Source organism: Stylophora pistillata, chromosome 4, assembly GCF_964205215.1.
Source record: "Stylophora pistillata chromosome 4, jaStyPist1.2, whole genome shotgun sequence".
In the NCBI taxonomy this organism is placed as follows: Eukaryota; Metazoa; Cnidaria; class Anthozoa; order Scleractinia; family Pocilloporidae; genus Stylophora; species Stylophora pistillata.
In genome coordinates, this window is record NC_142522.1 from 32,081,769 (window position 1) to 32,103,451 (window position 21,683).

Below are 21,683 nucleotides of genomic sequence, written 5' to 3' on the forward strand. Positions count from 1 at the left end.
GTCAAAAGAAGTGGGTAATCGGAAAGTAACTTATCAAATAGCCTGACATGCCTAAGTATATGTTTCATCCTGATCGCATGAGTTATCAGTTACACCTTCGGAGGAAGGTAAATTCGTGTTCACAGTTGAAGATCGTGACTGACACTTCTCGTCGGTAAATGAGTGGGGCTTTGGGATTTTTGGTTTTGCGGTTTTGACTGTGTTTTGGATCGGTTTTTGGGCCAAAAAGGTTCGGATTCTCGGTTTTGAGGTTCAGAGCGGTTTGCGGATTTTACGTGTTTTTCCATTCGGTTTCCGGTTTTCACGAAAACTGTGCTGCGGTTTTCGTTTTTTCCTTTTTGACCTCTTCGAAGGTGAAAATGTAGCGGTTTTGTCAGGTTTTCGGTTTTGCTGCCTTAATTCGTCGGATTTTTGGTTTTGGAGGTTTTTTCTCCGATTTTGCGGTTTCCCAGAGGCCCCCAATGCCCCCCTAGCAATTTTTTTGGCAGGAAAAGTGTGCTTATCTAAATAGCTGAGAGTAAAAGCATTTTCAATTTAAAAAGCGCAGCGAAGAAAAACAAATCTTGGCAAAGTAAACTTGGAGCTGGCAAAATCGACTTGGGAAGGCGTAGAAACTAGTGACGCAAGTGCAGCCAACTTTCCCAAGATACTCTCTTTCTCCTTTCTCGAGGGAGGAGGGAGAGAGAGAGGAGAGTGGGAACGAGGTTGTATTACAGCAACCTATAGGTAACTTCGTGTGGTTTGCGATTAAGTCAGTGTCTTTTTATTCTGACCACCCAGGAGTATGAACTTTTCCGCATTGAAAGGACATTTAGTTTGCGTTTCAATAATGTAGATATTTTTCCCTTCGCCAACTTGGCGGCTTTGTTTTCAACTTCGTCGTGAACAATGGTGGAAGTCGTAAAGAACTCGAATCGCTCATTAGGCTCTGAAAGAAGATCTCATCGGCTTAGAAGTGGCAGCACGTTTCGAACGGGCTCAGACAAATTTCCTGCTATATAATTTGTATTTTATTTGTTGTCTAGATTTGCTGAAGGATGTAACGTTCTTGCCTCCTACTTTCTTAGATTTATTTTAATTTCCTTTTCCCATTTTCTTCATGAGAGGTGCGAGTGTTCCATCGTGTGCAACCTTCTAAATTTTGTTAGGATATTTCTGGCTAATGTTACAAAGAGTTGGGATAGGTTTAACAGCTGTAACTTAGTTTGTGCCTCTTATTGTTGGGTAAAAGAGTTGGTGTTGTTGGATGAGAATGGTATTTATGTCAAGCTTTCCGAATGATCCACCAAAAAGAAAAAGCCGGATAAGTTCATCTGTAAAAATTGCCTATCCAACTTCAAATAATTCGCTGTTTTTAATTTGATTTTTTTTCTTGGTGCTAGCTGTTCCTTATAGTCAAGGACAAATGAGATTCTTTAGGTCGCGTTATGCTGGTGAAGGAATCCTGTGTAGAATTATTTCTGTTTCCTTTCAGCCACTTAACTTTGCAATATGAAAAGCCTTGCACAAGTAACACTCTTGCTTCCCATCACTGCTAAACTTCAACTACTATGGATCAGTTGGTGAAAACAAAAAAAACCTTGAGATGCATGACAATGCCCAGCTTTATTTTCCTATGCAGCATTGTTACATTCTACTGATTGACTCAAGCTCAGAGAGGAGTTTCATCTCACCTCGAGTGCTGAACAGGCGTGTTAGATCCAGGAGATGGCTACCTTGCAGAGACCAGTCTCAGGCCTGTTATCACCGTGTATGACACGATTCATGCTCAGCCATATGTCAGTCGCGGTAGAGGGGGGTGATGCAATGAGCTGTCCACTCAGTTGGAACAGGTATCTGCTGTCGTATACGGCTTGATAGCCGCGGTAATTGGTCACCTCCATACGCTCATGGCTGATGTAAATCGTCACGTGATCGCTGATGACTTTTGCTTTGGATTCAACCGTCAGGTGACCATTAGTCGTGTAGTCCTGGTGATCAGTGAAATCGTTGGTAAATATTAGAAAATCTCTGTTGTAGCCGTGTACCTCTGCGCCTTTAGTGGTTGTTCCCGCGTCGCCACCTAGAAGAAACATAGGCATGCTACGCATGCAGGAGTTATTTTTTTGGATACGTAGGTTGAAATGGGACACTATAAAACTGATGTTGGTGTCTGAATAATTGTTGGCAAAAATAAACTGCATTGGTACAACGCTTCCTGCAGTCCCCTCCACAGCCCTAATTTGAACTTGTCACGCAACGCTATCCCTCTCTCCAACATTGCCTGACGAGACTAAACAACAACCTGCTCGTAGGTTAAAATTGTGCTTATTGCCGTTCCTTCGTCAGAGAGGAACGGCAATAAGTCCTAGTTATTATTCTGACCATTAAGGGCCAGAATCAGAAATTCTGTTTGGTTTTTCCTGTGCAAGAAAATGCACAATAGCGTGCAGTTTTTAATTGGCGTAAAGTAATGTGGTGGCATATCTAGGGAACGAGGTTGAGTTTTGTCGAGTGTCAGTCAGATTTGAAGTACTGGCCGCGCATCAACGATGAGCTTGTTACAGTTTATACTCATCTTTCGAGTGAATTTAAATATAATTATTTAAAGTACAAACCTAATACTGTGAATCACTACTATCGTTAACATACTGATGAAAACAACAACCCTTGGGAACAGTAATACAACCATCTTATGTGAACGTTGGCGATTGAAACCATCCGTAAATAAATATTGCGAACAAAACAATTGTACTTTTCTGACCGAAAAAAAAACTTGTGGAAGTCACTGCCACATACCTTTAATTTCAATCAGTCAAAAAACTTGAGGTCTTTAAAGTGTCTTCTGTGATATATCGTTCCGAGGCAAAAAAAACTTGAAAGGTTTGTTATTAGATGTAAGCAAGAGAAATCCTTGTAAATAAAGTCATCGCGTGCAAATACAACTTTTTATCGAGTGATCCCGCCTTTCCTCCGGCGATTTTAGTAATTCCAAATTGTCATGGATGGCATCAACTTGTTCCGAAGTCTTAGTCTCCATAACTCTCCATGTTAACAAACCATGAAAAGCACTCGACAGCGATTTTGCTAAAACAGCAAAGCCCTCAATTCGAACCAATTCAATTCAATCCGCTGATCCACAAATCCGGCCCAAATATAGGCTCCGTGTAGCTTCTTGTTCAGTAACAGATGGTTGCCTCAAAATACTCTTCCATATAATTTTGCAGTGGAAGCTCTATTTTATCTCTTACAGCCTCTGAATAAAGATATTTTCCGGTCTCCATTCTTCGAACTATTGAAAGTAGATTGAACCAAGAGAAAGTATCATTCTTTAAAGGATAATAAGGTGGGCTACTTGATTGGTTGTTGCCTATCTGGACTTTGCCCTTTGCGTGCGAAATACGTGATAAAATGCAGGTTGTTTACAGGAAATTGACACGCAATGGGGTAAAGTCCAGGTTAGCTATAAGCGAATTTTATTGGTAGAAAACGTCTAAGCACGTGAGAGTTACGTGGAAAATTAACCGACCGTACCATTCTGTCCCTTGTGAAATATTTTCCATTGAGGTAGATCTATGTCATAAAATTTGCGTTGTTTACTGGAAAATGGCATTTCATGATCTAAAAAATCTAATCCATACTGGCGAGTAAAAGTAACACGCAATTGTAACGGGAAAGTATCTTTTAAGCAATATTTAATTAATGGAAGACTTTTAGAAGCAAAGAAACGGATATGTAACATGGCAGTCGACGCAGAAAGTATGTGTAACTTGGTGGTCGTTTCAACCGCTGCTAAAAGAACAACCATACGGCAAAAAAGAGATTATCAATCAAATATGATTTACGCAAATATCTTGTGCAAGATTTACCAGAGTCAGTAAAACTAGCCTTTCCGAAACAACATGCTATAGTGCTAAATTCGTGTTAGGCCTCCAGCTGACGGTGTATGCGTCGTAAGTGAAGGAGCGGTACACAAAACATGCACGTTTTAACTCGCTAATCGGTAGAAAAAGTTCCCTGACGACCTTTCAAATCCAGACAGATCATAGCGATAAAATCCTCACGAAGGACATGAGCCATTACACTGAATAGATGATCTTACAACTCTTGTAGATGTCATCTTACCTCGTTCCTTGAGCGAAATTCAAAATTGGAATCGCTGATTAACTCATATAAAGCAATGAAATATCCTGAAGTTGCTCCTATCAACATCTGAAGTAATATTTGATTCAAAATTTTTCTCATGTTCCACTCAGTCTCCTTCAGAAGGAAGAATAAGCACAGTCGTACAACGATCACAACTCCACCACTTTCCCAACACGACTGATACATTTCCTTAATTCGCGAACCGCTCTCTCCGACTCAAGCGTTGATTCGCTGAAATTTGAAGACCTGTCAAACCACAAATTAGCAAGAACGCTCTGATTGGTGCGACATCGAAAAAAAATACAATCTGATTGGTTTGTGATACACCAAAAAATTGGGCCAATCAGATTGCTTAGAGATACACCAAATTGCGCTGATTAGATTACACTACACCACAATACACCAATCTATACGCTAACATATAGTTATTTTTTTTTAAAAAAATAACTCAAAAACGAGGAAAGGCGAAATTGAAGCAAGCGAAATCCTGATGCACCGTGAACTTAGTGCTTTTATTCATGCATGTGTATTTGTAAATTCAGTTTCCAATGTATCAACAGTTTGATTATCTTTAAAAAGTGAACCTCATAGCTATTAAAGTGCATTAAAAAAGAAGTTTCACGTCTTTAAAGTGGCAAGTCAATGCGCTAAATTGAGCCGAGTAAGTCTCCTCTCTTACCCCATCCATTGACAGTGGGCGACTCGCCAATATCAAACGAGAATCCTTTCACTTGACGCGCAAACCACAAGTCAATCCTGGCAGTTCAATTGGGGCCATAGGGAACTCTGCCACAAAATTTATCAAATCTTATCTAAAGCTTTCCTGCGAATTACAAATAAATCACGAGTTCAGTGTAAAGAAAACATTTTACCAGTAATTTGATAAGATTTAAGTTAAGTAAGTGATTCAAGTAAGTTAGTTTCAATTTAAGCTCTACCTCCAAACTCCAGCGCATCCTGAAGACCTTCCATAATAGCATTTTTTCCAATGAAACGTCCGACGCATCGTTGTTCTAGAATATGTATATACTCGGTAATTCTGATTTTATCATTTCCTACCTTGGTTTGAACAAGTTCCTGGCTTCACCATCAAAGATCCAAGCAGAAAGATCTTGGCGTCGCTCCCGCTAATTTTGTTCGTATTCAGATCCACTTCCCACACAGGAGTGATCGGATCTATGGGCTGACTACAGGTTAAACATTGGCAGCCAGAGGCTATTAAGGAAAAAACATGTGAATGATATCTCTTTGCCGGTTTCCACTGGACTTTTAAAACCTAAGTTTTCCCTAAGGGAAAGGGTCCAATAGGAATTGGCAGCAGAAAACAAACTCTCCTATTTTTTCCCTCAATCAAATGATACAGCTTTAAACTAGCTTTCGATATGATGGTCAAGAATTTCAGCGGGCTTCTGTAGAATAACAAGATGAACTGTCCGCGATAAACACAAGAAAAACATACGGGTTAATGAGTTTTGAACTATCTACGAAATACCTGCGTCGTTCAGTTTCGCGTGCCAAGATGATATGGAAAGATAGAGCTTTGGAAACTTGAAAATGAAGGGAATAAAGAAATGAACAACTCCGAAAACTTTTAAAAAAATTAAACGGCGGAACGGAAACAGACCAAACAATGGCAAAATAGAATTGGTACAATACCTGTGAAGGAGCTCAAGCTGATCAAGGTAATATAAAGCGTTATCGCAAGATGAAGTATGATCATTTCGATAAGCTGAGGAAGACGGCTCATTAATCCACGAGCTATCTCGAGTGATGTCTGCTGGTTTGGAATATTCCTCAAACGTTATGTGGTGCTTACTTTTATGTCTGAACGGTAATTTTGTTTGTCCCTTTCTCCTTTTAATACCATGATACGTGACGAGAGAAAATTCCAAATAAAAATTCTAGCTTGATCTAAAAATCAAGTTCAGACATGTCATACATTGGAAACCAAACAAATTCTCTGAAAAGACTGGTTTTTTTTTTTTAAATCATATATAACATTAATAGATCATGCATGACCCCTAAATGTGGTAGAACTAAAGTGTACGGCAGAGTGTGTCACAATTACTGTCTGCTGGGTTTTCTGGAATATGCTTCAACATTTGCGTGACACCAGCTCTTCCTTGTTACTAATCACGCTAAGAATAATTGAATACATTTGAAACAGTATTCTCGGTTCTCTTGGCCTCCTTTATTTTTTGTTTTTGTTTTTTTTTTCTCCTTCTAATATCAAGATACATACGAGATAAAATTCCAAATGAAAAATCTGGTTTGTTCTTGAAAACAAGTTCAGACGTCGTGCTTTTAAACCCAAACAAATTCTACGAAAATCCCATATTTTTATTTATAGATATATCCGTAAGAGATCATGGATGACGTTCAAATGTGGTAGAAACTAAGTGGGCAGCCATGTACGTCACGATTAATGTCTGCTGGGCTTTCTGGAATATGCTTCAAATGTTGCATGACATCAGCTCTTTCTTGTCACGAATCACGCCAAGAATAATTGTATACATTTGAACCACTTTTCTCGGTTCTCTTAACTCTTTTTTTTTTTTTTTTTTTTCTTTTTTTTGTCATTTTCTCCTTTAATACCATGATACATACGAGAGAAAATTCCAAAAACAAAATTCTGGCTTCTTCTAAGAAACAAGTTCAGACATGTCATACATTGGAACCCAAACAAATTCTATAAAAAATTCAATTTTTATGTACATTTTGATGGGTTCTTTGTTTATGTTCTATTAACAACATTTTCCTTGTATATCATATGACGCAAAATAGAATCTATGTTGCCAGGGGCCTGCACACTAACAGACCACAGAAGGCGTTTGGCATCTCGGAGTGTGCCGCTTTTTTGTTTTTATCACATTTTGATCTCCGTTGTGATCTCAACAAACCCATGACAACATGGGATGTATTTCGAACCAAGAAAAAGTTCACCATTGACAAAATTTTCTTCCTTTATCATATAAAACAATTTAATTCCAAATTCTGTACTACTGAAATAAATAAAAATTGTGCTTTATATCACATATTTCAGCCGTCTATCAGCAAATAGGTACAACTACTGTAGGACCCTGTAAGATTCTGATTTTACCAAAACAATTTGTAAGGCATTTAATCACCATCTTCACCAGCCCCTATAGAGTAATCAAAGGCTCCTTCGCATCTTTTTTCAAATAATGATAAGTACGTGTCAGACTTGGAATGTGTTTCATTGAAAAGGTTTCTCAGCTTGAGAAGTAGCAATTAAGTGAGCGTCTTTATGATAGTAAGGAATCCTCACTGAATATCTCTAACGGTCTAGGAAAGACTCCAATAGGAGAACCTTCCACCTCAATTTTAATAGTTTTTAATAGTTTTAATTTTAAAAGTCCAAGAGGATTGAACTGTTCAGCAAGTCTTGCAAGATATTTCGAAAAAGGAGGGTGGTTGCTAATAGGGATCTAATTTTGCCTAGCCAATGACTATGCAGGATAAAAAGATCTTGTCAATGGCTATCAAAATTAAAAAAAATTGGGGGGTGGCCACGCAACATTCCGAGATAATTACGTTTGAAATCTGAAAAAAAGCTTTTGTCGCGTAATATTTCTTAATTTGTTATTTTCGTCTTGCTTCTTATTCACAGTTTCCAGGTGACAAGTGATCCCCAGGTGTGTTTAGGCAAATGCATAAAAATTAAGCGATTTCTGTATTTTACCTCGATTGTTAAATAAAACTTGTGTGCAGTTATCGTTTTTCTCTTTGAAATTAAATTATTTTAATGGTATACTATCATCGTAGCTTGTTTTTGGGAAAAGATGATTTCAGAAAAATTTACTGCGCATTGTGTCACAATTCTTTCGTAATTTTCCCCATTGGCACGCGAAACCAATAGGAATCAATGAGTAAAATATTTTCCTCATTTTCCTCCTGTTTTTTCCTCCTGTTTTTTTCAAATTAGTCCAGTGGTCAGTGCGCTGGACTCTGAGTCAGACGGCCTGGGTTCAAGTCCTGGCTGAGGCTTGACGTTGTGTCCTTAAACACGAAGGCGCGCTATATAATGAAGTCTTCCCTGGGAAGACCTAGGCTCATTTGTCACTCACCGTTGACGTGTGCGGGTCAAATTTAAATGCTGGTAGACGAACAAAAGGAGCTAATGAGATATCTATTGTTTACTTCCACCAGCATGGTGGCATGAGGTAACGTGCAAACCACCTACTTCCATCTCAAATTTACTGCCACAAAGAAAGACAGTTTCCATTGGAGAAAGGAAATACAAATCTCAAAAATTCTTGTATTGCGATGAAGACATAAAACAATTTTGAGGAATGCGCCCGCTGTTCACTGCTTTGGAGTAGCTGTAGCTCAAGCTGACTTGACTCTAAGAGTTCTACATCACGCGACGGTTGATTGACAAATGGTCCAGTGGGACATAAGGCTCCTTTGATAGCGCCCCTTCGTGTTTAAGCAACACGCTTCACTCACATTGCTTCGTCTTCTCGGATTGGACGTAAAGCCGGAGGTCCCGTCTCCTGCATCTGTCAGTTAATTTGGTTAGGCAGGGGACGTTAAAGAACCCACTTCACGAGATTACTGTGAGGTGGTCTGGCCTGTTTATTAGGAATTGGGGAGAGGGGGCATCTGTAAAATTTCTTCTTTATTGTAAACCGCCGCCGGCAGTCTGGAAAAAGTCCCCCGAACAGTGTTGTAAAGCGCATTAGAACTTTGCATGGAAATGCGCTATGTGATATTATTACTATTATTTAATTTTTCAGTTTTTCACCAAAACCAACCTGACCAGTGAATTATAGGGGTAAACATCCATTTCACCGGTTATTTTACTCTTACCCTCGTCTTGCGCCCCGCGTTCGAGTCTCGCTTCGCGCTCGGCTGAATAAGCGCCTATGATGAAATCCCTAGCCTGCCTTGGAGCAGTACAAATTTTTGCCAGCCATGAAATTTGATAGATTTTTCAAATTGAATAGCCACGATTTGAAGGAATAGGTTATTTGAATAAATTTGATCTCGCTTTTTAGATGAGCCTCCCACTAAATAAGGTCGCCAAAATGTTTCATTTTACGCAGTAATCAAACGGTGAAGATGGAAAATTCGATTTGTACCTCGGGATACAACGTAAAGATAAGTTCTCAGGATACTCAGAATACAACCGACTGTAATTTCTCTTTCAGTTTTTTGAATCCCCAGGCCTAAGTACTGCTCAATTGTATATCCATGTGATTGACATTGGGTGGTTAAAAAAAATCTTGCTGTTTTTCAGTCCGCCCATGCACCATTGCCAAATTGTTAGCGGAGACAAATTTTGTCGAGATTTTCGGTGGAGCCAAAAAAAATTTTGTCAGCCCAGTGCGGCCGTGTCCATAGTGTTAGAATCTCTCATTATACCGAGCCAAAAGGAGCTGTTAAGTCATTGTTTCAATGGCCACCTCAAATTCTAGAATATACATGTACCGACGTTAACGTAGCTGTTAAGTCATTGCGTTAGATGCTACCTCAAGCTCTACAGTTTCTGCCTCCACCTGTGCCTCTGTAAATGACGAACTGCCAGTTGAGTTAAGGCCCAGAGGCCTATGTAAGACTGCTCTGTTTACTCAAAGCTTTACGACCCAAAGGGGGGCAAAAAGGCTTGATTGCAATTGACTCCTAAAAGGGACGTCCAAAACTTTATAAAAGTGTTACACAAAGTGCATGGACGAGTTATCGTCCATACCAAGCTTCGGTCCCTTCGAAACGTTTAGACCTCAAATGTGACTTCCCAAGGAGAGAAAATAATTGGGATACTAAATGGGTTTTATTGATGTGATTAAAGGTTTAAAGCTGCTCATCTTTCTTTAAAATCCTAGCTACACACACGCGTCTCTTTAGTCTCTTCACAGCCGCTCTATGGAAAAGAACGGAATGCTCCTTGGGTCGGCGTTTCGCGTTGCGAAGAGACTGACATACCTAAGGCCAGATTTACCATTTTACTCGATAGTCATAGCTTCGACTGTCATTTTATTTTGCATAAAAAATGTTTCTTGAATGCTTTATGAATCACATTTAGTGGTTTATTTGAATTCCTTCTTAATTCACTGAACCAGGATGTACCCCATGGCTTTGATGTGTTTGTCGCCATTGTCCGCGCGGTACTTAGCATGGTTGCCACACGTATTGGAGTCATCGTGCCTTCCTCCTGCACCAAACCCAATCCTCGAGTCGCTCCTCACACAATCGTTCTCGTTGTTGCCAAGGATACCAATCCTTGCTTTAGAATGACCACGGTTGTCAGACATAACGTTGAAACCCTCCTTGTTACAGTTGGTTTGCAATGAAGCTCGGAAACCAATCAACGACTTCCACGTGTTTCGATATAGTGACGTGGAGCGGTAGAGCCCATCTGCAATCAGCGAGTACAAGGAGTTGGCCGATCTGTTGATGACAATAAACTTGATCTGATGGTCGACCATCATACCAAGACAGATCTTAGAGAAGGGTGTGTTCCAGTAGGTCGGTAGTTTGGTTTCATGATGGTCAAACCCAGTTTTCCCTCCAGGACGATTAAAGTCGACCTTGTTGGTCCAATAATCTGAGTCGTAATGGAAGGTTCGCTGGAGATAAGAAGAAAAAAGAGAAAAAAAGCGAGAAACACTTAATCTTGCAAATCAAAAGTACGCCTAAGACTGACAGGAGACCAGGGGGTTTGACCTTTTTGCACGTGGGGGCATGTTACTGATACATATATTAAGGGAAAACAAACTACAAATTGGTACTTTTGGTGGAAATTTGGGAGCACAGCATCAAATCTCTCATTCATATTGGGAACCATTTTAAGCTAAAAACGCGGAGAAGAAATATTTCCCATAAATGCTAACTAAAACGTTGTAATGCATTACTGTTGAGCACCTTATGGCCGTCAATTTTCATGACCAGCGTCCATCCCCCACCTCCGCATCCTCCAATTCCATGACTGGTCATGTGGCAGTAAACAGGAATTTTACCAGTGTTAGTCTGGAGCATGTAGGCTGTATTTCCTTGAGATCTGTCATTTAAGTATGAAAGGAAATGACACTTCATACAAATGAGCGAAGCACTTCGACTTGAATTATTTCGGAATGGGACACAACAGGGCCCGTCGTGTCCCATGCTAAGAAAGGTCTTCGTCTGTTTCTTATTAGAGGTTGTTCAAATACTGTTGCTTATAACTAAATGGTTAGTTTTCTCTTCGATCGTCAACGCTTCTCAGCTGACCGTTGATAAAGAATCACGTATGATTCCTACCCACACGAGCTTGCGTGACAAAGAGAGAGGAAAATTTTATTACCGAGAAACATGGACACTGGATACTAAATAAACCTTTCATTTTCTCCTTTTCAAAGTAATGATATTGATCCTTTTGACAATCTAGACTACAGCGGAAGTATGGTCGTAATCATATTTTTGTTGAACTAATTCCTTATGCTAAAACTAAAACGACTGTTATCTTCATGAGCCTTAATTCGTTGCTTGCCTCAAAGCCTTAAAGTACCAATATAACATTTTTCTGCATCTTTTTGGCCTATTTCTTCAAAATTGAAAAAGAATTCTACGCCGGAAGTTAAAAAATTCTCAATATGCGTGTTTATTGTTACCTTCCGTACTTGATGTAAATTTCTCTGCAAGATGTAAAATTTGAAACTATATGAAAAAAGAGTAATATCAAAATTAATGCCATCCAAAACAGAAATAAAAAGAAAAAAGTCAGTGCAATTGTTTTGATCATAAGGAGAAACATCTTTCTTTAGTAAGTGGCGGCAAGGAACCTTTCAATGAGCAGTGGACATTATCAGCATCATTGATTGGCTACCACATACCTGGAGGATTCAAGAGATTCAGTCCCCGAGCTATTACTTCTATATCGCGTTCAAGTTTCCCGAACCTTTTGTCCATTACTGCTTTAAGTGTTTGAATGGCTCCAGTGCAGTTGTCCCATTCGTATGCTTCAGTAACGGTGAAACAAAGGATCAAGATCTGCACAAACATGAGGATCAGAAGACATGGAGTCTTGAGCGGCGAAGTCATCTCAGTTCACTGCCACAGCACTGAGCTACGATATGAATAGTATTAGATCGAGTCCTGTTTGTGAGGCTATTAACTCGTGTGGGATACCTAGAGCAATTAAACACGCTCAATTGAGTGTCCAAAGTAATCTGGGATGGCTTTGGTTTTGCTTTTCTTCGCTCTCTGATTGGTCCGGAAAACTCACACCACTCTCTCAACCAATCAGATGCAAACTAAATGCATACTACCCAGATCGATAAACAGGAACCCAAATGCATTTCACGTGATTTAGTAATTCTTTGAAATCTTGTTTTTTTTTTACATTTCTACGAGCAAAGTCCGTTTTGACCTGATGGGAGCCTCAGAGAAAAAATTTAGGGCTTAAAATCGAGAGAAAACAAGACAGCTAATGAAATAGATAGCTACCAATCTAATGAAAAGAAGTTGTTTTGGTCAAGAGGAGATTCGTTGCTTTATTTCAATGCTTCAAAATACTCAAGTTTCATGTGAGCTGTCTCCCATCTTGACGATACTTTGTTTGTCAAAAATGGAAATAAAACAACCAAAAAAAACAGTAAATACAAAGTATTTCATGAGATTCAACAATCCACTGGAATCTTCTAATAAAATGATCCTACGAGTAAAGTTCGGTTTTTTTCTAATAGCAGTCTAAAGGAGATAAGCTGTAAACAAAGTAAAGAGAAAACGAGGGGGCAAATGAAACAGATACCTAACAATTTGATGAAGGTATTTTTTTTTCTTATCAAAGCAAAGTTTCGTCACTATAATACCACTTACTCCAGAAAAACAGGAAGTATATTGTATTTCACGAGATTCAGCAATCGGCTTAACTGAGTATTACTTGCTCTTACACATTTTTCCGAGAAAGGTCCAGTTTGATCTCATCGCAGCCTCGGGAAAATGATCCAGTAAAACCAAGAAAGAATGAGGGAACAGATAGAAAAGATAATTCCACGGCTGTGACCTGTTTCTCGTCTCCGAGATACCTCTAACTCTAGAAGAACAGGAAGTAAACTGTATTGCACAAGGTTCAGCTATCTGCTAAGGCCATTCATTCTCTAAGGGTCGATTTACACGGTGCCACTTTATCGCATGCGACAAGCTTGAGACGGGCCTTTGACATGCACGTGCGTGATATTTTCTTCGATGACGTGCAAGTTACATTTTATTTCACCCTGCGGGCAATGATCCAATGAAATCAAGAGGGAGTGAGAGATATGAAGTCAATTGTCCAAAAAAAACTGTTTTTTTTTCTCTTAAACGATAATCCAAACAGAGAAAATTCCGACGATGGCTACACGGCTCGCATTTCAAAGGCAGAAGGTTTTTGGCTTAGGGAGATGTCAACTGTTGGTGAAATATACTTCCTAGAAATATTCCTGGAACATTTTCAATGACAAAGTTTCTCATTATCATAGCGGTAAGGTCCTAAGCACGATTGAGAAGCGTATTCACAAAACTTAAGAGAAGCAGTAATTTCTGGTAAGAGTTTTTTTTGGTGACACCTGAGTAAAGGATTATGCAATTTTTCAAAAGATTACAGTTTCGGTAGTGACAGAGCTTTTGTTTGGAAAACGTAAATGTCCGCCATTTGGCAACCTGTCGCGACAGACACCTCTATGGGCTTTTTCATTGGCCATTTTAGAGTTGTGTGCTTGGTTTCCGAGCCTTTGATTTGGAGTGAGACTGAAGGTGACCTTGTCGTGATGGACACCTGTATCTCGTTAGCATGATAACAAAGTGATTTACATTTGAAAGGCAGCAAGGTTTGTATCATTAGGAGGTCACCCCTAGCCTCATTCCCGTTCAAAGGCTTGGCAACCAAGCACACAACTTGGACTAATACCTGCCGAAAGTAAACTAAATCGCATCAGTCAGGGAAAAAAAAAAAGAAACAAAACTTCTAAGATGCGTTACAATGCACAACTTTATTCTACTATGCATCATTGTTACATTCTACTGGTTGACTCTATGGAACAGAACGGAATGCTCCTTGGGTGAGCCTTTCGCGTTGCGAAGAGACTGACATACCTAAGGCCAGATTTGCCATTTTAATCGATAGTCATAGCTTCTACTGTCATTTTTTTTTTCGCATAAAAAATGTTTCTTGAATGCTTTATGAATCACATTTAGTGGTTTATTTGAATTCCTTCTTAATTCACTGAACCAGGATGTACCCCATGGCTTTGATGTGTTTGTCGCCATTGTCCGCGCGGTACTTAGCATGGTTGCCACACGTATTGGAGTCATCGTGCCTTCCTCCTGCACCAAACCCAATCCTCGAGTCGCTCCTCACACAATCGTTCTCGTTGTTGCCAAGGATACCAATCCTTGCTTTAGAATGACCACGGTTGTCAGACATAACGTTGAAACCCTCCTTGTTACAGTTGGTTTGCAATGAAGCTCGGAAACCAATCAACGACTTCCACGTGTTTCGATATAGTGACGTGGAGCGGTAGAGCCCATCTGCAATCAGCGAGTACAAGGAGTTGGCCGATCTGTTGATGACAATAAACTTGATCTGATGGTCGACCATCATACCAAGACAGATCTTAGAGAAGGTTGTGTTCCAGTAGGTCGGTAGTTTGGTTTCATGATGGTCAAACCCAGTTTTCCCTCCAGGACGATTAAAGTCGACCTTGTTGGTCCAATAATCTGAGTCGTAATGGAAGGTTCGCTGGAGATAAGAAGAAAAAAGAGAAAAAAAGCGAGAAACACTTAATCTTGCAAATCAAAAGTACGCCTAAGACTGACAGGAGACCAGGGGGTTTGACCTTTTTGCACGTGGGAGCATGTTACTGATACATATATTAAGGGAAAACAAACTACAAATTGGTACTTTTGGTGGAAATTTGGGAGCACAGCATCAAATCTCTCATTCATATTGGGAACCATTTTAAGCTAAAAACGCGGAGAAGAAATATTTCCCATAAATGCCAACTAAAACGTTGTAATGCATTACTGTTGAGCACCTTATGGCCGTCAATTTTCATGACCAGCGTCCATCCCCCACCTCCGCATCCTCCAATTCCATGACTGGTCATGTGGCAGTAAACAGGAATTTTACCAGTGTTAGTCTGGAGCATGTAGGCTGTATTTCCTTGAGATCTGTCATTTAAGTATGAAAGGAAATGACACTTCATACAAATGAGCGAAGCACTTCGACTTGAATTATTTCGGAATGGGACACAACAGGGCCCGTCGTGTCCCATGCTAAGAAAGGTCTTCGTCTGTTTCTTATTAGCGGTTGTTCAAATACTGTTGCTTATAACTAAATGGTTAGTTTTCTCTTCGATCGTCAACGCTTCTCAGCTGCCCGTTGATAAAGAATCACGTATGATTCCTACCCACACGAGCTTGCGTGACAAAGAGAGAGGAAAATTTTATTACCGAGAAACATGGACACTGGATACTAAATAAACCTTTCATTTTCTCCTTTTCAAAGTAATGATATTGATCCTTTTGGCATAGACTACAGCGGAAGTATGGTCGTAATCATATTTTTGTTGAACTAATTCCTTATGCTAAAACTAAAACGACTGTTATCTTCATGAGCCTTAATTCGCTGCTTGCCTCAAAGCCTTAAAGTACCAATATAACATTTTTCTGCGTCTTTTTGGCCTATTTCTTCAAAATTGAAAAAGAATTCTACGCCGGAAGTTAAAAAATTCTCAATATGCGTGTTTATTGTTACCTTCCGTACTTGATGTAAATTTCTCTGCAAGATGTAAAATTTGAAACTATATGAAAAAAGAGTAATATCAAAATTAATGCCATCCAAAACAGAAATAAAAAGAAAAAAGTCAGTGCAATTGTTTTGATCATAAGGAGAAACATCTTTCTTTAGTAAGTGGCGGCAAAGGAACCTTTAAATGAGCAGCGGACATTATCAGCATCATTGATTGGCTACCACATACCTGGAGGATTCAAGAGATTCAGTCCCCGAGCTATCACTTCTATATCGCGTTCAAGTTTCCCGAACCTTTTGTCCATTACTGCTTTAAGTGTTTGAATGGCTCCAGTGCAGTTGTCCCATTCGTATGCTTCAGTAATGGTGAAACAAAGGATCAAGATCTGCACAAACATGAGGATCAGAAGACATGGAGTCTTGAGCGGCGAAGTCATCTCAGTTCACTGCCACAGCACTGAGCTACGATATGAATAGTATTAGATCGAGTCCTGTTTGTGAGGCTATTAACTCGTGTGGGATACCTAGAGCAATTAAACACGCTCAATTGAGTGTCCAAAGTAATCTGGGATGGCTTTGGTTTTGCTTTTCTTCGCTCTCTGATTGGTCCGGAAAACTCACACCACTCTCTCAACCAATCAGATGCAAACTAAATGCATACTACCCAGATCGATAAACAGGAACCCAAATGCATTTCACGTGATTTAGTAATTCTTTGAAATCTTGTTTTTTTTTTACATTTCTACGAGCAAAGTCCGTTTTGACCTGATGGGAGCCTCAGAGAAAAAATTTAGGGCTTAAAATCGAGAGAAAACAAGACAGCTAATGAAATAGATAGCTACCAATCTAATGAAAAGAAGTTGTTTTGGTCAAGAGGAGATTCGTTGCTTTATTTCAATGCTTCAAAATACTCAAGTTTCATGTGAGCTGTCTCCCATCTTGACGATACTTTGTTTGTCAAAAATGGAAATAAAACAACCAAAAAAAACAGTAAATACAAAGTATTTCATGAGATTCAACAATCCACTGGAATCTTCTAATAAAATGATCCTACGAGTAAAGTTCGGTTTTTTTCTAATAGCAGTCTAAAGGAGATAAGCTGTAAACAAAGTAAAGAGAAAACGAGGGGGCAAATGAAACAGATACCTAACAATTTAATGAAGGTATTTTTTTTTCTTATCAAAGCAAAGTTTCGTCACTGTAATACCACTTACTCCAGAAAAACAGGAAGTATATTGTATTTCATGAGATTCGGCAATCGGCTTAACTGAGTATTACTTCCTCTTAGACGTTTTTCCGAGAAAGGTCCAGTTTGATCTCATGGCAGCCTCGGGAAAATGATCCAGTAGAACCATGCAAGAAAGAATGAGGGAACAGATAGAAAAGATAATTCCACGGCTGTGACCTGTTTCTCGTCTCCGAGATACCTCTAACTCTAGAAGAACAGGAAGTATACTGCATATCACAAGGTTCAGCTATCTGCTAAAGCCATTCATTCTCTAAGGGTCGATTTACACGGTGCCACTTTATCGCATGCGACAAGCTTGAGACGGGCCTTTGACATGCACGTGCGTGATATTTTCACCGATGACGTGCAAGTTACATTTTAATGCACCCTGCGGGCAATGATCCAATGAAATCAAGAAAGGGAAAGGGTCCAATAGGAATTGGCAGCAGGAAAAAAAATCTCCTATTTTTTCCCTCAATCAAATGATACAGCTTTGAACTAGCTTTCGATAGGATGGTTAAGAATTTCAGCAGGCTTCTGTAGAATAACAAGATGAACTGTCCGCGATAAACACAAGAAAAACATACGGGTTAATGAGTTTTGAACTATCTACGAGATACCTGCGTCGTTCAGTTTCGCGTGCCAAGATGATATGGAAAGATAGAGCTTTGGAAACTTGAAAATGAAGGGAATAAAGAAATGAACAACTCCGAAAACTTTTCAAATAATTAAACGGCGGAACGGAAACAGAGTAACCAATGGCAAAATAGAATTGGTACAATACCTGTGAAGGAGCTCAAGCTGGTCAAGGTAATATAAAGCGTTATCGCAAGATGAAGTATGATCATTTCGATAAGCTGAGGAAGACGGCTCATTAATCCACGAGCTATCTCGAGTGATGTCTGCTGGTTTGGAATATGCCTCAAACGTTATGTGGTGCTTACTTTTATGTCTGGACGGTAATTTTGTTTGTCCCTTTCTCCTTTTAATACCATGATACGTGACGAGAGAAAATTCCAAATAAAATTCTAGTTTGATCTAAAAGTCAAGTTCAGACATGTCATACATTGGAAACCAAACAAATTCTGTGAAAAGACTGGTTTTTTTTTTAAATCATATATAACATTAACAGATCATGGATGAGCCCTAAATGTGGTTGAACTAAAGTGTACGGCAGAGTGTGTCACGATTACTGTCTGATAGGTTTTCTGGAATATGCTTCAACATTTGCGTGACACCAGCTCTTCCTTGTTACTAATCACGCTAAGAATAATTGAATACATTTGAAACATTATTCTCGGTTCTCTTGGCCTTCTTTATTTTTTTTTTTTTTTTTTTGTTGTTTTTGTTTTTGTTTTTTTCTCCTTCTAATATCAAGATACATACGAGATAAAATTCCAAATGAAAAATCTGGTTTGTTCTTAAAAACAAGTTCAGACGTCGTGCTTTTAAACCCAAACAAATTCTATGAAAATCCCATGTTTTTATTTATAGATATATCCGTAAGAGATCATGGATGACGTTCAAATGTGGTAGAAACTAAGTGGGCAGCCATGTACGTCACGATTAATGTCTGCTGGGCTTTCTGGAATATGCTTCAAATGTTGCATGACATCAGCTCTTTCTTGTTACGAATCACGCCAAGAATCACTGTACACATTTGAACCATTTTTCTCGGTTCTCTTAACTCTTTTTTTTTTCTTTTTTTTGTCATTTTCTCCTTTAATACCATGATACATACGAGAGAAAATTCCAAAAAAAAAATTCTGGTTTCTTCTAAGAAACAAGTTCAGACATGTCATACATTGGAACCCAAACAAATTCTATAAAAAATTCAATTTTTATGTACATTTTGATGGGTTCTTTGTTTATGTTCTATTAACAACATTTTCCTTGTATATCATATGACGCAAAATAGAATCTATGTTGCCAGGGGCCTGCACACTAACAGACCACAGAAGGCGTCTGGCAACTCGGAGTGTGCCGCTTTTTTGTTTTTATCACATTTTGATCTCCGTTGTGATCTGAACAAACCCATGACAACATGGGATGTATTTCGAACCAAGAAAAAGTTCACCATTGACAAAATTTTCTTCCTTTATCATATAAAACGATTTAATTCCAAATTCTGTACTGCTGAAATAAAAAAAAATTGTGCTTTATATCACATATTTCAGCCGTCTATCAGCAAATAGGTACAACTACTGTAGGACCCTGTAAGATTCTGATTTTACCAAAACAATTTGTAAGGCATTTAATCACCATCTTCACCAGCCCCTATAGAGTAATCAAAGGCTCCTTCGCATCTTTTTTCAAATAATGATAAGTACGTGTCAGATTTGGAATGTGTTTCATTAAAAAGGTTTCTCAGCTTGAGAAGTAGCAATTAAGTGAGCGTCCTTATGATAGTAAGGAATCCTCACTGAATATCTCTAACGGTCTTAGGAAAGACTCCAATAGGAGATCCTTCCACCTGAATTTTAATAAAAGTCCAAGAGGATTGAACTGTTTAGCAAGTCTTGCAAGATATTTCGAAAAAGGACGGTGGTTGCTAATAGGGATCTAATTTTGCCTAGCCAATGACTATGCAAGATAAAAAGATCTTGTCACTGCCTATCAAAATTGAAAAAAATTGGGGGGTGGCCACGCAACATTCCGAGATAATTACGTTTGAAATCTGAAAAAAAGCTTTTGTCGCGTAATATCTCTTAATTTGTTATTTTCGTCTTGCTTCTTATTCACAGTTTCCAGGTGACAAGTGATCCCCAGGTGTGTTTAGGCAAATGCATAAAAACTAAGCGATTTCTGTATTTTACCTCGATTGCTAAATAAAACTTGTGTGCAGTTATCGTTTTTCTCTTTGAAATTAAATTATTTTAATGGTATACTATCATCGTAGCTTGTTTTTGGGAAAAGATGATTTCAGAAAAATTTACTGCGCATTGTGTCCTAATTCTTTTTCAATTTTCCCCATTAGCACGCGAAACCAATAGGAATCAATGAGTAAAATATTTTCCTCATTTTCCTCCTGTTTTTTCATGGAGACTAATTGTTCAATAAATTAGTCCATTGGTCAGTGCGCTGGAGTCTGGGTCAGACGGCCTGGGTTCAAGTCCTGGCTGAGGCTTGACGTTGTGTCCTTAAGCAAGACGCTTCACTCACATTGCTTCGTCTTCTCGGATTGGACGTAAAGCCGGAGGTCCCGTCTCCTGCATCTGTCAGTTAATTTGGTTAGGCAGGGGACGTTAAAGAGCCCACTTTACGAGATTACTGTGAGGTTGTCTGGCCTGTTTGTTAGGAATTGGGGGGAGGGGGCATCTGTAAAATTTCTTCTTTATTGTAAACCGCCGCCGGCAGTCTGGAAAAAGTCCCCCGAATAGTGTTGTAAGGCGCATTACAACTTTGCATGGAAATGCGCTATAGAAATTGATATTATTACTATTATTTAATTTTTCAGTTTTTAACCAAAACCAACCTGACCAGTGAATTATGGGGGTAAACATCCATTTCACCGGTTATTTTACTCTTTCCCTCGTCTTGCGCCCCGCGTTCGCGTCTCGCTTCGCGCTCGGCTGAATAAGCGCCTATGATGAAATCCCTAGCCTGCCTTGGAGTAGTACAAATTTTTGCCAGCCATGAAATTTGATAGATTTTTCAATTGAATAGCCACGATTTGAAGGAATAGGTTATTTGAATAAATTTGATCTCGCTTTTTAGATGAGCCTCCCACTAAATAAGGCCGCCAAAATGTTTCATTTTACGCAGTAATCAAACGGTGAAGATGGAAAATTTGATTTGTACCTCGGGATACAACGTAAAGATAAGTTCTCAGGATACTCAGAATACAACCGACTGTAATTTCTCTTTCACTTTTCTGAATCCCCAGGCCTAAGTACTGCTCAATTGTATATCCATGTGATTGACATTGGGTGGTTAAAAACTATCTTGCTGTTTTTCAGTGCGCCCATGCACCATTGCCAAATTGTTAGCGGAGACAAATTTTGTCGAGATTTTCGGTGGAGCAAAACAAATTTTGTCAGCCCAGTGCGGCCGTGTCCATAGTGTTAGAATCTCTCATTATACCGAGCCAAAAGGAGCTGTTAAGTCATTGTTTCAATGGCCACCTCAAATTCTAAAATATACATCTACCGACGTTAACGTAGCTGTTAAGTCATTGCGTTAGATGCTACCTCAAGCTCTACAATTTCTGCCTCGACCTGTGCCTCTGTAAACGACGAACTGCCAGTTGAGTTAAGGCCCAGAGGCCTACGTAAGACTGCTCTCTTTACTCAATGCATTACGACCCAAAGGGTGGCAAAAAGGCTTGATTGCAATTGACTCCTAAAAGGGACGTCCAAAACTTTATAAAAGTGTTACACAAAGTGCATGGACGAGTTATCGTCCATACCAAGCTTCGGTGTCTTCGAAACGTTTCTAACTCAAATGTAACATCCCAAGGAGAAAAAATAATTGGGATACTAAATGGGTTTTATTGATGTCATTATAGGTTTAAAGCTGCTCATCTTTCTTTAAAATCCTAGCTACACACACGCGTCTGTTTAGTCTCTTCACAGCCGCTCTATGGAAAAGGACGGAATGCTC

At 39.2% G+C, this 21,683-nt stretch overlaps 2 protein-coding genes and 2 pseudogenes across 3 annotated transcripts; all 4 read right to left on the reverse strand.

Moving 5' to 3' along the window:
• Window positions 1–970: 970 nt before the first annotated feature.
• On the reverse strand, window positions 971–7,586 carry LOC148733366 (uncharacterized; annotated as a pseudogene). Its single transcript, XR_015999826.1, has 4 exons — window positions 5,782–7,586; window positions 5,185–5,340; window positions 4,805–4,948; window positions 971–2,062 (listed from the first exon to the last, which is right to left on the reverse strand). The product of XR_015999826.1 is annotated as an uncharacterized LOC148733366 (transcript).
• A 2,516-nt stretch (window positions 7,587–10,102) lies between these two features.
• On the reverse strand, window positions 10,103–12,265 carry LOC148733367 (putative skeletal organic matrix protein 5). The gene is made up of 4 exons (XM_088756435.1): window positions 11,958–12,265; window positions 11,736–11,781; window positions 11,011–11,146; window positions 10,103–10,715 (listed from the first exon to the last, which is right to left on the reverse strand). Exons 1-4 carry the CDS (start codon window positions 12,163–12,165, stop codon window positions 10,197–10,199), a joined length of 909 nt encoding a protein of 302 aa, XP_088612561.1. The 5' UTR covers window positions 12,166–12,265; the 3' UTR covers window positions 10,103–10,196.
• A 1,809-nt stretch (window positions 12,266–14,074) lies between these two features.
• On the reverse strand, window positions 14,075–16,392 carry LOC148733368 (putative skeletal organic matrix protein 5). The gene is made up of 4 exons (XM_088758547.1): window positions 16,083–16,392; window positions 15,860–15,905; window positions 15,138–15,273; window positions 14,075–14,842 (listed from the first exon to the last, which is right to left on the reverse strand). Exons 1-4 carry the CDS (start codon window positions 16,288–16,290, stop codon window positions 14,324–14,326), a joined length of 909 nt encoding a protein of 302 aa, XP_088614673.1. The 5' UTR covers window positions 16,291–16,392; the 3' UTR covers window positions 14,075–14,323.
• A 5,159-nt stretch (window positions 16,393–21,551) lies between these two features.
• The window catches only part of LOC148733369 (putative skeletal organic matrix protein 5 pseudogene), a 1,221-nt pseudogene continuing 1,089 nt past the window's right edge, over window positions 21,552–21,683 (reverse strand).

Bases quoted from the DNA above. Each gene is read 5' to 3' on its own strand.
- LOC148733368 (XM_088758547.1), bottom strand. From the start codon at position 16,290: ATGACTTCGCCGCTCAAGACTCCATGTCTTCTGATCCTCATGTTTGTG. The intron at 15,906-16,082 runs GTATGTGGTAGC...TTTTTCATATAG, and splicing joins GAATCTCTTGAATCCTCCAG to TTTCAAATTTTACATCTTGC. The intron at 15,274-15,859 runs GTAACAATAAAC...CTTAAATGACAG, and splicing joins ATTTACATCAAGTACGGAAG to ATCTCAAGGAAATACAGCCT.
- LOC148733367 (XM_088756435.1), bottom strand. From the start codon at position 12,165: ATGACTTCGCCGCTCAAGACTCCATGTCTTCTGATCCTCATGTTTGTG. The intron at 11,782-11,957 runs GTATGTGGTAGC...TTTTTCATATAG, and splicing joins GAATCTCTTGAATCCTCCAG to TTTCAAATTTTACATCTTGC. The intron at 10,716-11,010 runs GTGCTCAACAGT...TCTTATCTCCAG, and splicing joins TGAAAATTGACGGCCATAAG to CGAACCTTCCATTACGACTC.